General features: G+C 47.3%; 2 protein-coding genes across 2 annotated transcripts; one reads left to right on the top strand and one right to left on the bottom strand.

Annotated features, from left to right (window-relative positions):
- Window positions 1–8,507: 8,507 nt before the first annotated feature.
- Window positions 8,508–9,787, top strand: LOC122624153 (casein kinase I). The gene has a single exon (XM_043803596.1). It carries the CDS (start codon window positions 8,601–8,603, stop codon window positions 9,633–9,635), a length of 1,035 nt encoding a protein of 344 aa, XP_043659531.1. The 5' UTR covers window positions 8,508–8,600; the 3' UTR covers window positions 9,636–9,787.
- Window positions 9,788–11,028: 1,241 nt separating this feature from the next.
- On the bottom strand, window positions 11,029–13,111 carry LOC122624089. The gene is made up of 3 exons (XM_043803527.1): window positions 12,723–13,111; window positions 12,072–12,630; window positions 11,029–12,015 (listed from the first exon to the last, which is right to left on the bottom strand). Exons 1-3 carry the CDS (start codon window positions 13,109–13,111, stop codon window positions 11,029–11,031), a joined length of 1,935 nt encoding a protein of 644 aa, XP_043659462.1.
- Between the last annotated feature and the right edge of the window lie 3,271 nt (window positions 13,112–16,382).

Raw genomic sequence — 16,382 nt, forward strand, 5'->3', positions numbered from 1 at the left:
CTGTTGTCGCTGTCAGTTGTAATCAACGTTCAAGTCACACCCCATCCACTCACCAGCCACTATCAAGCGCAAACTAATAGGTCTGGTAAAATATCAATAAATAATTTTAATAACTTATGCACCCAATGCTCAATTCTTATTTAACTAGTGAATATTTGTAATAATATATTTCTATAACATTGCCAGTGTGGTGCTATTTGGTTGACCCCCGCTGTTTGGCCATCTGCGGCAATTAGAAAATGTTACCGACTTAGAAATGCGTGGCGCCTGGCTAAATGGACGTTAATGGCCAGCTGCTGGCAACCAACTAATAGCAAAATGGCAAATACAACGCCAACATTGGCGGCAATAATAAAATTATCGCCGAAAGGGGAAAAGGGAGCCCGCCTTTATGAATTGCTCATACGCCCAGGTGGACACTGCCGGCACTGAAGGCGCGACGTGGACGGGGGTGGGGGGGTTTAATGGCGGAAGGGCGGAAGTGCGGAAGGGCGGAAGGAAGGGAGGCGTGGTACGCGGTAGGCACATTAAAATGAAATTGCAAATTAAACATCAAAGTCACTCGGCGGACAGAGAGCAGAGAGTGTATAGTGAAATGAGTTCATAATCGGATTTGACGACTTGTGAAATGGTCTTAAATGCGTCGGTGTTCAGTGGCGTTCAGTCCGATGGAATTATAATCATTAGAGCAACAGTCGGGCAAAAAACAAGGGGCGCGATAGTTACCCGACTATCAGATACCCCCTACTCAGCTAGTGGAAGGGCGAACGCGAAATGTCAACATTTGTCTGGCATTTCAATCGAAATTGGGGAAAAACCATAATAAAATATAAATAAATTAGAAACAAATTCCAAAAGTGTTCTGTTCTTTGGGATTTTGAAGGTATTTATTTGATGCTATTTTTGGTTTCCTAGGCGGACATCACCTTAATCGCATTTCAGCTGCTTCGGTTGCCACCGCCAATAAACATTGAAAACAGGCGTCGACAACTTGCATTTGGGCAATCTGGCTAAAATATCCACCTAGCGTAGCGGATTCTTCAAAACTGAAACGGAAAACTGAAAACTGAACACGGGTACATGGGGCGGGAAAACTGAAAACTGAAAAGTGGCCGGGGAGAACGGAGTCTGACGCTGTCAGCTCCTCGGTGGTGGTCACAGTGCCCAAAGGAGGCATACATAGTGCCTGCCACCCGTAACCCGTAGCTCCCAAAACTGTTGGCTCTGCGGCTTTTGCCGGCGGTTGACTGACGCGTATGCGTTATTAAATCTGCATGTGTGTGCGTGTGCGTACTCGCATCCTCGCATCCTCGCAACCTCGCCTATGCATGTACGCGTATGTACATGTGTGTATGTGTGTGTCTCTATGCCGGTCTGCGCCAGTGTGCGTGTGTGCTGACAGCAATTTGCGTATCAATATGGGCACATAATGCTTCGAAAATGATTTCCAAAATTTGCATTTAAATTAAAAATTATATTTGCAACACAAACAGATGGACGGACGGACGGAGGCCATGAGGCGTAGGCATTTTCGGGCTCTAGCTGCTGCTGCTGCTGCTACAACGCTCCTCACCGCAAAAACGTCAAAAAATGCAAATTTAGCAAATTTTAACAAAAATTGTTGCTTTTAGTTGTTTCAGCGCTGCTGCCGATAGAAATGCGTTGCGCATACGCAACGTGTGCCGCCACAAAATGGACGTGCACACGCACACCTACACATACAGCCACACACACGCACTCACACACGCATACGGACACTCAGTGGCACCCATACACATGCACTTGACAGCATCCGCTGGCCAAAATTTGCGGCTTTCGTAGCTTCTGTTTTTGATTAGGCAACCAACAACACGACAATACCAAACACACACGGTCATATGTGGCAGGAATTTTAGGTGCCAAGGGATACTATCTATATGCCCCACTCGTGGGAATCGCAGGAATCGCAGGAATCACACGGGACACCCAATGAGTTCGGCTCGGAACATAGGCCTTTTAGACAAGGATTGGTAAGTATCCTTAGAACGTAAGACTTAACTTAAAGCTAGGATATAGAACAAACTTATGAGGGATCTTATGAGATTGTTTAAGTTCCATATAAGTCGTAGTATCTGCAGTATCTTGCAGATGAACCGCCTAACTAGAGTTCATTAACTTCATTTTTGGAGCATTTGTATTGCCATATCCTTTCCACCCCCCAACCCCTCGGCCCTTACTTAACTTAACCCCTTTGCCATTTGCGGGAAACACCCAACAAGCTCACACTCATGCCAGGCCTTTGCATTCCGATATTCCGACGGCGGGACGCAATTCCTCAGTATGCAATGGCGGGCATTTGCAATGTGCGACAATGCGACGATGCAGCGATAGGAAAACAATGGGAGCAGAGGCCAAAAGGAATCCACAGCAATCCATGAGCAACTTGGGATGCTGCACTGGGCGAAAGAAGTGATTCCCTACCCATGCCCATAAAGTTGACTCAAAAAGCCATTCTTAAGTTAAATGAATATATATGTTTGCCTCTTTCGACAATTTTCATTTGGGGTGGCAAATATAATTTCACTTTTAACAGTGTAGGAGCAGCAGGGGTTTGAGTGCGAGTTGGCATTGATGTTGCTCTTGTGGGTTTAAATGGGAGTGGGTGGATGGGTGGATGGGTGGCTGGGTGGATGGGGGGTTTTCGTTGGACTCGAAGTGCTGGTGCCGGTGTGTGTCAAAACAAATTTCATTTCACATTCAATTAAATTAATTTTAACACCATTTGCAGTCGGGCAGCTGGCAGGGCAGCAGGACGATAGTCGGAGGAGGAAGGAAGAGGGACGAAGGACGAAGGACTCGGCAGGACGCGCCAAGGGGTGAGCTGACCCCGCCGAAGATGCCAATGCCGATGCCGATGCCAATGACGACACAGCAGGATATTCAGGATTCACCGCTCGGCACTGAGGAGCCAGGCCACAGGACACAGGACGCAGGACTCGGGACCCACGACCCAGTACTCACTACTCAGTACCCAGGAGCAAACACTCTGGGCCGAGAAGACCGCATGCCTTTGCCACGTTTTCCACATTTCTCCACTTTGCCGTTAATGGTTTTATCTTTTCCTTACTTTCCCCACCACCCCCACAACCTGCATGTCCACCCCATAGATCGATCGAGAGAAAGCGAAGGCCCGGCAAACGAATTCGAACAGCGAGTTAATATAATTACAGAAATAAAGTCTGGAATTTTAATTAAAACACAACTTCATTTACAGCCGCAGACGACAGGAGGCCCATTCGAGTCGAGCAACGTCGAGTTCGGTTCAGTTCGAGTTCAGTTCAGTTCGGTTTGGTTCTGGTTTAGTTCAGTCCTGGACTGAATCATGGGACTACGATACTATGATATGGGAGTGGGATATTAGGGACAGCAGGATGCTAGGCGCCAGGACACCGAGCAGAGCTCTCCAGGCTCCAGTTCGAATGCTATAGCCTCAGTACACTCGATGGCTTCGAGACTTCTGACCTCATTTCTCATGGTAACCTAGCCTTAAGACACTCTAGCCTTGAGAAGGTCGTATAAAACTATAGAACTATATATTACATTTACAATTACAATTTATTGGGTCTGTTGAAATCTTTGACTAAATTCAAATAATAAATGACTTAGTATATATAGCTGTTATCCACTAGAAGGGATAGTATTCAGCTAAGCTCACAATAAATCGAAATAGATATGCTATTTTAAGCAGTCATTGCACTACTACTGAGTACCTCAAAGTCGAGGTCCTCGAGCAAACTTAATATCTTAATAGTTTATTGCGCGTTGGCCATTCGCAAGTGGAGAATCGAGAATCGAGAATACAGAATGCAGAATGGAGAATGGAGAAGGGGCAGCCGCATTTCAATTATGTTTTTACGGCTTAGAGTTAATTGAAAAGCAATTCGTACGCAAACAGCAATCGGCGGACAGTCGATTTTCCGGAGTGAAAATGAGTGGCCGACCGGGATCTTTTGGCCGCTTAAAAATTCATAGACAAATAACGCACAATAATATGTGTGCTTCGCCTATATAAATACGTGTACGAATACTCATACGAGTGCGAGTATATGTGCCAAAATGGTTTCTGTTTTTGCTTTTGGTTTTACTTGATGCTCGCTATTGACTTTGGCGATTTCAATTAAAGCACGTAATTGATTAACATTGAAGCGAGAATAAAAATGGAAATTATATTTACTTTTTATTATTGTCCACCCACCCAATCTCAGCTATAGTATATATAGTTTCGTTTTCCATAAGTTTCCCAGGCAATGCATACACTGCCTTTCATCGGCGCACTTGCATTTATTTACTCGGATCTCTAAAATGCTGGATATACTCGTATTGTTAGTGCGTAAACATTACTAATTTGAATGCTTTTGACCCTGGCTTTCCTGCACTTAAGCCTGTTTATGTGATGAAAACATTTGAAAAGAACACATAGAGTGTATTTAGTGCTTCGATTTGTAGGAAGGCCTTTGTGTCAGATTCGATTTGTGTTTGTCGAAACTTTAAATAACATTTTGCAATAAAGGAAAGGGAGCTGAATAAATTTTCCAATTGCGTTGATTTGTTGTATTTGCTGTCGTTTCATTAATATGCGATAAGCATTATTGTTTCTGGGCAAATGGCACGGCGCATACACGGCGCATACAAGACTGCAACACATCGATGATTATTGCGGCATAATTGTTGCAAAACTTGAACTCTTTGACCAGTCCGGACCATCGGACAATCGGCCAAGGAATAAAGGATACTGTCCCCATTTCCACTCGCACATCTGCACATCTGCACACCCTTCATCCGGACTTAACCCCACGCCTGCCACACGCCTCGTTCTCGACCCCTGGCTCGGATTTGCATAATAAATGAGACACAAAAGCCAAGCGGCTACTGTCACATGGCCAATGGGGGAAACTGGCCATGTGCCATCTATAATGATGATAATAATGATGCAAATGCACACACACCACACACACACACACACACACACACACACACCTGCAAAACAGGTGTAAAAGGTGTGGGGGCAATTGAAGTGAGAGTTGACTTGGACACGAATGCAAATGGGCGGCATATGCCAAAGAGCACTGTGCGAAACCGGAGCCTACTTGCTTGGTGTGTTGTGAAAAAGGGGGAAATTGTCGAAATTCCGCATATAAAATAGAGTTTTCCTCACTTTCAGACATCTCTGTAAGTGATTTTGGACAAGTGATGTTGGCCCACCTTTTCTCCACGTGCAACAGGAGATGATGAGCTGTTGGAGGGGGTGGGGAGGGGAGGGATGGGTGGTGAAAACAGGGAGCGGGACAAATTGCAGGGGCAAAATGCAGGAGCAAAACAATATGCAAATTTTGTTGCATACTTTTCGGAGGCAGCGTGAAAATCATTGCAGCTAAGCAGACAGAAGCCCCGCACCCCGCAGCTTCGATCCACAAGCCCCAGACCAGAAAGTCAGACAGACTACTCCAGTCAGCACAATCAAACAAAAACACAAATAGAGCGGGACGGGTTGTGCAGGAAGAGCGAGATAGAGTCAGAGTGGGCAATAGACAGAGAGAGAGAGAGAGCAAAATAATGCCTTTCCGGTATCCAATAAACCGACTGCACTTGGACAGCCCGGATTTCCGCCTGAATCATTGATGAGCTATTAAAGTCATTTATATTTTGCTGTTTGTTGTTCATCCAACTTCAGCGCCATCTTCCCATCTCTCTCGGCCCTGCTAATGCGCTCTCTTTCTCGGCCATGCAATCCGTCTCTCTCTCACTTGCCTGTGCAACTGCCGGCTGGCTATACATAAACTTTTGTCACGTTTGTTCTCGGCACGTTGGCAAGTTAGTTCGTTCGTCCGTTCGGCAGAGGAAAGAGGATAACTTTCATATTCATTAATACTCATTTGCACCCGGACAAGCTATCGCTCCAACGGATATTGAACTGCAGCCACGACAGGGTCAACTGCATCTACGTATTTGCAATTGCAATTAAAGCCATTGCAATTGTTTTATATAACCTCAAGATGTTGCTACCAGAACAATATCACTTGTATTTATTTGGTAGGGAAATTTAACAGGTTTTAGCACCTCTAGCATATCATTACAATTATTCAGTTTCGAGATCTAGACGTCCCCTAAATGGCTCCAGTTCCATTTTAATGAGTCGCAATACTTTGGGAGGAAAAGAAAACAGAGAAAGCCAAACAATTCAGTGGCGATTTCAATCCCCCGATTTCCCGAATGTGTTGCCATTGTAACTACAAGTAGCAGGGAAGGAGGTGTGTGGCAATGGAAGTTGGAGTAGGCAAGGCGAGTGGAAGTGGCAATTTCCACGACAACAACAGTTACAGGCACAGGCACAGTAAAGCCACGACTACGACGACGTTGATGGAAATGAAAAGATAATTTACCCGCATGTTTCAACATCATGGCCGGCCACGCCCACCCAAAATCCGCACGCCAAGACGGAGTATCTAGCTTTGAGTTTGGAGCTGAATCGGAGTCGGATTGCAGCGAATCGCTTACTGAATCTGAATCTGAATCCGAAGCCGAGTACACAGCCAGGCGATAGGAACAGAAGCATCATCATCATCTGCCCATCATCGTAATCATCCAAATCGTCTTCATCATCGCAGCCAATCCTCATTATGACCATCATCATCGAAATACCGACGGTGGTGGCCACTAATGCTAATGCCTGACTATCTGTCTATCCATCAGGCGGCCATGTTATGATGTAAATGCCCGGCTGCCAGCTCATCCTCTGCTTAACGCCTCTACACTGAAACCAAGAAATATATCCAAAATTACCTATAAAAATAATACAATGACTCGCATTTGCGAGTAGCAACCAAAATGGTTATTTCTACATCTTTTTGACCATTTTAAGCCGAGTTATAAAAGCAAAGACCATAATAGATATCAAATTTCTTCAAAAACTCGTTTTCTTGAGGAAAGGAAAGGATTTTCAAAATGAAAAAATCGTCCAAATATGGAATCCAATATCTCGTTGAGCTCGTAATTAAATTCCCAATCGAACTCTGTTCAAAAATGGGGACCCTATTTTTTTCACATTTTTTGCAAATTTTGATGATGGTACCCCTTACAAAAAATGCGAAAATTTGGCCAAAAATTATTTTAACCAAGTCGGTCAAAAAGTGAATTGGATGGTTGGTATTGGTAATTAGAAGTAAAAAACTGTAATTTTTTTAGCTTTCTGACCATTTTTAGCCGAGTTATACAGAAAATACCAATTGTAAATATTGCATTTTTGCCGAAAATCGTTTTTTTTGTTTTTTTGCGAACTTTGTTTTCACAATTTTTTTCACAGCATTCGAAATAGTGGTCCAAATATGGAATGTAATACCTCGTTGAGCTCGTAATTAAATTTCCAATCGAACTGTGTTCAAAAATGGGGACTCTATTTTTTCACATTTTTTGCAAATTTTGATGATGGTACCCCTTACAAAAAATGCGAAAATTCGGCCAAAAATTATTTTCCTAATATCCACCTAATATTGATTTGGGTCGTTAGCATTGGCAATTAGCTTCACTAAACACACTTTTCTATAGCTGTATGACCATTTTTTGCCTAGTTCTGATGAATTATACCCCAGAGTCGTATATATTCCATCTAATTTTTCTCACTGCACTGATGATGATAATGGACCCGGCTGCAGCCTCAATCCCGCTTCATTCCAGTTCAAATATGTCGCTTCCGTCTTGTCATTGGGTTTGCAGGCTGTGAGGCCGTAAGGCTGCTCCCGAACTGAAATTTGCCAGCAGGATATACATACATACATACATACATACTCGTATACGGTGGGTGTATTACGGGGCATGGGCGAATCGGGGTTACATATATCGGGGAGTTGGAGAAGATGGAGATGGAGATGGCACACGCACGGGAACGAGCCGAAGGCCCACAAATTTATTGTTCTTAAACATCTGAGAGCCGGGCTGGGGCTACTGGCGCTCCTGCTATATTTGAATGCCAAGTTGCCAGTTGTCACAATGTGAGTGATATATAGCCAAAATGTCAAATGTCAGCGAAAGACATTATTACTGGCTAGTTGATCCGTCCTCGTCGCCACCACTTGGCCCTCCATACCCAGTTCCTGAGCTCCTCACTTGTGCATTTGTGTCTCCGTCTACGGATGCCGCCGTCTGCCAGGATAATCGATACGCACAAGTACACACACGCACACACACTTACACACACACTCACATACGCTACTAACAGCCCGGGCAGGATGGCACATTAAAGGATTGGATGGGGCTCGCATTTGGTTGAATCGCAGTTAAAGCGCAGACCTTAGATGCGATCAACAGGGCGGATACTTAATATCGGATTACAAACTAATCGCGCTTTAAGAAACTATTGTTAAATGGCATACAGATAGCTTGGGTTTAATTCAATATGGGCTTAATTCAAGGGTTCTCTCTCTGGAAAATAGTCTGCTTCTAGATTAAAGTCATTATTTGTCGTTAAATTCAAGCTACTAGATCAGTCACAGTACTCTTCGATGTGCTCATACCTTACTTACCTTTAGGAGTTATATTTTGATTGAATTGGACAAGAAGCCAAGACCATGGAACGATTGCGCTCCTCGCAAAGCCGCGAAGTGCGAATCGGCAACTACAAGGTGGTGCGCAAGATCGGCTGCGGATCCTTTGGCGACATCTACCTGGGCATCTACATCCACAGCGGCGAGCGGGTGGCCATCAAGGTGGAGAGCAGCAAGGTGCGCCATCCGCAGCTGAACTACGAGAGGCGCATCTACCGCGCCCTGCGGCCCGCACCCGGACTGCCGCGGATTCGGTACTTCCACAAGGAGCAGCACTACCAGGCGATGGTGATGGACCTGCTCGGTCCGTCGCTGGAGAGGCTCTTCCAGTTCTGCGAGCGCGCCTTCACCATCAAGACCGTGCTGCTGCTGGCCGAGCAGATGCTGCGCCGGGTGGAGTACGTCCATAACCGGGGCTTCCTGCACCGCGACATCAAGCCGGACAACTTCCTGATGGGCCTGGGCACCATGTCCAAGCAGGTGTACCTCATCGACTTCGGGCTGTCCAAGAAGTTCCTGGACATAACCACCGGTGTGCATATACCGTATCGCGAGGAGCGCTCGCTCACGGGCACCGCCCGCTACGCCTCCATTGGCGCCCATGCGGGCGTCGAGTCCGCCCGGAGGGATGACATGGTGGCCGTGGGCTATGTGCTCATGTACTTCAATCGGGGCTCGCTGCCGTGGCAGGACTTGAAGGCGTCCACCAAGCAGCAGAAGTACGAGCGCATACACGAGAAGAAGATCTCGGTGAGCATCGAGGTCCTTTGCGAGGGCTTTCCCTGCGAGTTCACCATGTACCTTAACTACTGCCGCGGCATGGGATTCTACGACCAGCCCGACTACGACTTCTTCTGCCGCATGTTCAGGATGCTGCGGAATGGACTCAACCTGCGGCCGGGGCTCATCTACGACTGGGACATGCTGATGATGAAGTTCCACAACACGCAGAAGAATCCTGGCATCGGAATGCGCGTGTTTCCGCCCAAACAGAAGGAGGACGACGGCGTCAGCGGCGAGCCGATCATCAAGGATGAGAAGTGCAACTTCTGGCCGTGAAAAACCGTAGCTTCAAATTGTGTGAAATGTATAAATTGATAGTTGCAGCAAATTGATTAGTGCTTAGCCTGAAACGAGCATTACAGGCATATGCTCGCTTAAATAACACATTTTCAAATTGCACGTGTGAATAATGAATTGCAGAAGTATAACGAAAAGTAAAGTAAATCAGTAAAATGTAAATTGTATGAACTTTAAGCCACCAATTTGCCCAAGTCCAGCGTTTAAGCAAAGCCAAAGCTGCACTTGCTTTGATTACCAGCTGCATTTGAGCTGCACCTTTATAGCTTAAATATTTGAATATTTGTTTCCATAAGCAACGTTTAATTGGAGCAAAAATGAATGCACATTCGTATTGCTAGCCCCATCTGGAAGTGGACCGAAGAATGTCTTCACCTCGTCCTAATCCCGAAAACATTGCAATTCCTTGCTGCCCATATGCATGCTATGTAAATCGCATCGATGGGCTTTTTTTGCCCACACAAACTATCAACTGTTGCCCTTTGTTTACGCACCGACACAGGAAACAGTGATTTGAAGAGTGGACACACAGATGGATAGCGACCAAGTAAAAACGGAATCCCATTTTTGCTCCGACTCCGCAAACAGATGGTTCATTCATACATACATTTGTATGTACATATGTATGTACACACCACCCACGGCTAATAAAAGTGGTTCGGATTTTCCAATTCGAAAGAGGCGACAACGATGGGCCACGCCCACTGGCTGGCCAAAGATGGGCCATGGAGGATGGAGGATGGGAGATGAGTGGGTGGGTGGCATCCCGGCAAATAGAGCAATTTAAATTGGAACGTGATTATGCAAACGTTTGCACAGCTTAACTCAAGTGCCGCTCCGTGCCGCTCGGCCAGTTGGCCAGTTGCTGCTGCTCACACATGGCTAAGAGTGGTGCCGAGTGGCAAAGAGTGGAGCAGCCAACTACCGGCGGGGTGAGGGGGGGTGGTGGTTGGAAACCCCCCCAAAAAAAAGGAAACCATCCAGCGGCTGCATTACAAGTCTTAAATCAATTTTTAAGCCCAGCCGGCCACCGCACAAAAATCCATCTAAGTGCAGCATGTCTGGCTTACGCGCCAACCACTTAGGTTCCCACCATCGCCGAAAGACACCGAAGGACACCAAAGGACACCAAAGGACACCAAAGGACACCGAAAGGCAGCCAGGATATTGAGCAGGAGGAACATCTGGCTGATTCGTGGCTCGTTCCCTCCGAAGATTAACAAATTAGCAAGTGCGGCATTGACTATTAACGAACTAGCTTTAAGTTACTACCATTTGGTTAGTCAGCCAACTATATTTTTAAACTCACTGCAAATCAGTGATTATATTTAGGGATTTAGCACAACAAAAAAATATGTTTTAAGTGACTTTTCTACGGCTGATGCATCCACTCCATCCAGCGTCTGAGTCGGCCATTTCCGCGCCGCGCCAGAAACTCCAGGACGAAGGTCCCGGTGGCCACGACAAGCACCAGTGCGTGGATGCGGTACGCCCCGTTCATTATTCGCTTGGTGATCCGCCGCAGGAGAATGGGGTCATTAGAAGCCACATTCTGGTTGCCCTCGAACTGCATGTACCTCCGCTCGATGTGGGCCAACACACCGGCGCTCAGCAGCTGTTTGATCTTCCGGTCGACGGCTGGCCGCAGGAAGTATCTCTTGGGAAAGTAGATGACCAGGTGGTACATGTAGATGGGCTGGCGCACGAAGGTCAGACAGCTGATGTTCCGGTGCTGGTGGTTCCAGAAGGCCAGGTTGCTCATCAGCGAGATGGTGGTCAGCCTCTCGCCCGGAGCCGCCCTCTGAACCCGCTCGAATCGGGCCGCAAAGTCCAGAGGCTGGCGGCTGGTGAGTTCCAACGGATAGAAGTCATGATACCCATTCGCCACCATGGTGTAGTTGTCCCTGATCAGGCCACTGAGATCCTCCGGCAGCGGGCGGTGCCGCGAGAGGCGGAGAACGTCGAAGAGTCGCGCCTGGTAGGCACACCGCAGCACCAGGGTGAGTAGCATCCAGCTGGCGACCAAGTAGCGCAGGAATCCCCTGGTGGGCAGCCGTTGCTCGGGTATGGGATTGCCCACAATCACCACAAAGAGATTCTCCATGGGATGCCGCAGACGCAGACGGGATCTCAGCGCACAGGTGCTCAGCACGGCCAGCAGCAGCATCGCGATGATCACGCCCCACACTTTGCCGCGAAACGGCAGGAACAGCGGGCCAAAGCGCCCCAAGTACCGATCCCTGCGCACCACCATCACGAAGTGGCTCTGGTGGTACACGGTGGACTTGGAGAACAGCGATCGCCGCTTGTCCGAGCCACTCAAGCCACCAATGGCTATGGACACGACGCCATCTGCCAGCTGGAATGGACTGATGTAGACTGACTGAGACTGATGTATACTCTGTTTTGAATCACCTGCTTGAAGCAGCCGGTAACGTTGCCCTCGCCGAAGATCTGGCTGGGTTCCTGGGGCATAAAGAGCTGGATGCGGAACCGCAGCACCTTGGCCAGCAGCTGCAGCATATCCCAGTCGATGCCGGACAGATCCTCAGCCGGAATGGACTCGTTGCCGGGTGGAGGCGGGTGCTCGCTGTACCGCTTGTAGATCAGGTGGGGCGGCAGGTGGGTGGCGCTCACGTTGACCGGGCAGTCGCCCAAGTGGCCATTCCGCACGGGATACAGGTCCTGCATGTGCTGTTGCGGCTCCCCGGTGATCCTGTCGAAGTGATTGATTTGCCGCACCGTAATGCCCGGCCTGCAGTTGCCCTTGAAGATCTTGTAGCTGTAGGTGGCCACCGTGCCGTCCTCCAGCTGAGCCAGCACCACCACGTTGACGAACTGCGTCTGCAGATTGTATCGCACAATCGATTCAACGGTCTGCTTGACAAACTGGCGACTCTGGATCTCCGACACCACCACGATGCAGAAGAACTCGCGCTCCAGCAGCTCGTCGGGAAAGCTGAGGCCCTGACCCCTGGCAAATAAATATAATATTTTGAGTTCCCATAAAAAAATATAAGGAAGAACATCTATATATAGTAAGGTCGGAAGTGGGTTGTGTCTCACCTGAAAGTGTTGTGGTTGTTGGCCACCAGCAGTGTGTACTCCCAGATGATCTCCTCCGCAGTGCTCTTGTGCAGCAGCACACTGAGGTCCGGCGCGAGGCTGGCCAGGATCTGGTCGACCAGCTGTCGCTGGCGGTGGGTCAGCTCGTCGGAACACTCCACACAGCTCTGTCGCACGACCAGCGTGTTGATCCTGTCCGCAATGTAGTTCCTGGTCAGATAACTTGAGGCATTCGCCAGGCGTCTGGTGTTGAGCTCCTGCTGCGGATTGCCCATCCGCGCGAGGAGCAGATCTCGACCAGTGGCCTGTGCTCGCACCCAGGACCACATCCCAGGCGGAATACCCAGCAGAAGGCAGCCGGAGCACAGCCACAGGATAGCGAGGCGCATGATTGAATGGTCGTTGGTGAAAACGCGACAGGACTTTGGTCACCTGGACATCAGTGGACGGTGGACACGGTGCTAAATTAATTGGCGATAGCACTTGGCTGATATGATTAATTAATTGCAAAGACTCCCATATTGATTGACCATGTCCTTGCTATGTCCTTGCTAGAGTGAGAAAAATGCTGTTCTTTATGTGGAGGTATTAGGAAAAAACCAATAATCACCATTCGAGTCTTACAAATAAATCAGGAAAATATTTACAAACATCAATTAACTATAGTGAAGCTCAGGAAAGTAGTCCCTGATTATCATGATTATCTTCTGATGTTTTTACTTGGCTCTCAAATGTTTATTACTTGTATATAATTAGGCAATTTTCTGTTTAAATTCACAAAATGTTATTAGCCTAAGCGCTTCTGCAGGTATAAAGACCAAGATGTCCTTTCCAGATAGCGCTCTCTCTGGCGAACTGCGAGCATCTGAGGCGCCAGGGACAGAAACAGAAATTCACGACCAATTGGACGGGCTTTAAATTGAGTCAAGGCCACCCACTTGGCACCACCCGCTTGCCACCCACTGGCCACCAGCCCCATCCACCATCTTGGCCATCAGTCATGAGCCATGAGCCATGAGCCGTGTGCCGTGCGCCGTGGCCAAAAGCGAAAGGCTGGGGCAGTGGCAGTGGCAATCAGAGCCACCCAGAGCGCACTTCTTGGTAATTTAAGAAGCATTGCCGAGGCCACGACTTGACCAGAATGTGGTTCGGGGTCGGAGGTCGGGGTTCGGGGGTCGGGGGTCGGGGGTCGGGCCTAGAGTGGTGCAGGGCGCCTTTTGGGTTCACTAGATGTTATTTTACAAGGACACGCGCACAATTTATAATAACGTCGTCTTCGTCTCGGGCTTTTCTTCGTCGTCGTCTTCTTCGTCTTCGTCTTTGGCTTTGGCTTTCTACTCCGAAAGATGCTTTCCCTTGGCCAAAAGGAAAACGCACCCACACACACACATACCCACGCACACCCACGGACTAAGTAAACCAAGCTTTGGGTGTCTGTGTGTGTTTGCAAACGAGAAAAATGAAGCGAAACAATTCCAAGCAAGCAAACAAAACTGATGGAAGATAATCTACTTGAAGCATACTTTAAGGCGTATCTAATGGTCCTTTTAATGTTTAAACACGCTTTCGTTCTCGACCAGCCACCCACCTCCCACCTCCCACCTCTCATCTCCCATCTCCACCCACATCCGCCCAACCTCCCTGCCCCTCATCCCCCCTCGTAAATGCTGCTCGGCCAAACCAATGTCCCATGTTTATTTTATCCACATCATCAGCGCTCAAGTCTCCGGAGCAGGGTCCGAATCTGCGGCTGGCTTTTTCTCACAGTAGCCGGCCAATGTCACGTTCAGAGCGCCACCCACCTCCTCCTCCTCCTCCCCCTCCTCCTCCTCCTCTTCCTCCTCCTTCCATCTGGATGGACACTGCCCGAAATTGGGTCAAAGTCCTGTATGATATACATGATTATCATTAGTCTGCACGAACTGGGCGATTGTCAACTTCCAATTATTATTATTAGCTATGGGCAAAAAACCATGACATATTTACAATATTTATGTTATGTTATGTTTTGATATATCCATTTAATATTCCGATTTTTTAGAGAGGTCTCTTTGAAGAAAGGTTCATCTTTAGATCCACTAGTTGAATGCTTCTTAAATGAATTTTGAATGGGCTTTCCACACTTACATATAAAGCGCATTTCTCTCAGTGCAGTTTCCTGATTCTTTCAGCCTGTCGTTGGCCGTCGCCTCGTCTGCGGCTTCTTTTCTGTGTTTATTTTATCATCATAATTTCGCATTTCTGCTTTTATGAATTTTTAATTTGAACAGTCAGGGAAATCCGCATGGCTAATGTCCAATGTCTAATGGAGGCGGACGGCAGATAAGTCGCTGATCTCAAGCAGCTAAAAGGAGCTGCCATTTTCGATTGCCAATTGCTTATTGCTTGCAGAGCAGCAATCGTGATTTATAGCCCGATACGATGACAACTTTGAGTAATAATATACTTGGCACTTTAAACACAAGTGGATGAAGTAAAAATGCAATAATGTCTGCTGCGGTATTGTATTAATATGCATTTACCTAGTCATTCAGCTCGCATCAATTACATGCCAGCGGTATCAATATCCTTGGCGTTCAATTGCTGTGCTCCACTTTTAAAGTGCCCCTTCTCCGAAAAGGAAAAACATCGCTGGTGGCACGACATATCCATGTTGCCACATGCCCCAACCACCAACGTCTTTGCCCCCAGTTTTTCGGCTTTTGCCTGCCGAGTCGTGGAGAGTCCTTGGTCCTTTGGCGAAAAACGATTACGCACTAAGCCTATAACTTATGTTGATGTTTTCTTTTCGTCTTAACATTTGCAAATTTGTCATTTTTTTCCTTTGTGCAGCTCGGGCTGAGCCTTGGCTTTATCTCACCAATATTTTGCCAGAGTCTGTCCGTTTGCTTGTGGCTTTTTTCTATTTTTTTTCTCCCCAACTTTTTTTCCTTGCCTTAGAATCCGGAGCACCCGCACCATCTTAAGTAGTCCTGGTCGCCGGCAGTTTTAAGTACTGTTTGCTTATTCCAGGAGCGTTATCTAGGCACCACCTCCAACCTCCATCTGCAGCCCCCGTCGTCCGAGATCCCTGTGTATCATATTAAACTAATCCTAAATGGTTTCTTCACGGTACATTTGCTGGCACTTGTTAGGCACTCGGAACGACAAGCCGCAATCTGCCTTCACAATATGCACCTGCATATTGTTGGCATTCTGCCGGCTACACACACAACCACACACACATATTTGTCAGTAGGACGAAACCCAAGTACAAACAGGAAAAGCCCATGGAAAATCCAATGGAAAACTGGGGCGAGCCAAGCAGCTCGCATGCCAGCTGGGAACACTGGTAAAGTCAAATGCGATTAGGGACTTTCTTTATTTTCTCCAGGGGACAGCGGCAATCGAGGCGGCTACTCCCCACCAAGATCCACTGGCTCTGGATTATCCGGACCCATGGGGTTTTCCTGGGTTTTCGCCAGGTGAATAACTAAAACATCCTGTGACTGCAAAGCACAAGAAAAAACTAAATGAAATGCACAATTAGAAAAAATATTGATAATAATTGACAATAAATCCTTGAATTGCAAATAAATTGTACAGCGATTGAGAAATACGGCTAACTCAGTTGAACTCTGGAAAATGTAAACACAGTGCGAGTAATTCAATTAACCAAAA

The sequence above is a fragment of the Drosophila teissieri genome, chromosome X, assembly GCF_016746235.2.
Source record: "Drosophila teissieri strain GT53w chromosome X, Prin_Dtei_1.1, whole genome shotgun sequence".
In the NCBI taxonomy this organism is placed as follows: domain Eukaryota; kingdom Metazoa; phylum Arthropoda; class Insecta; order Diptera; family Drosophilidae; genus Drosophila; species Drosophila teissieri.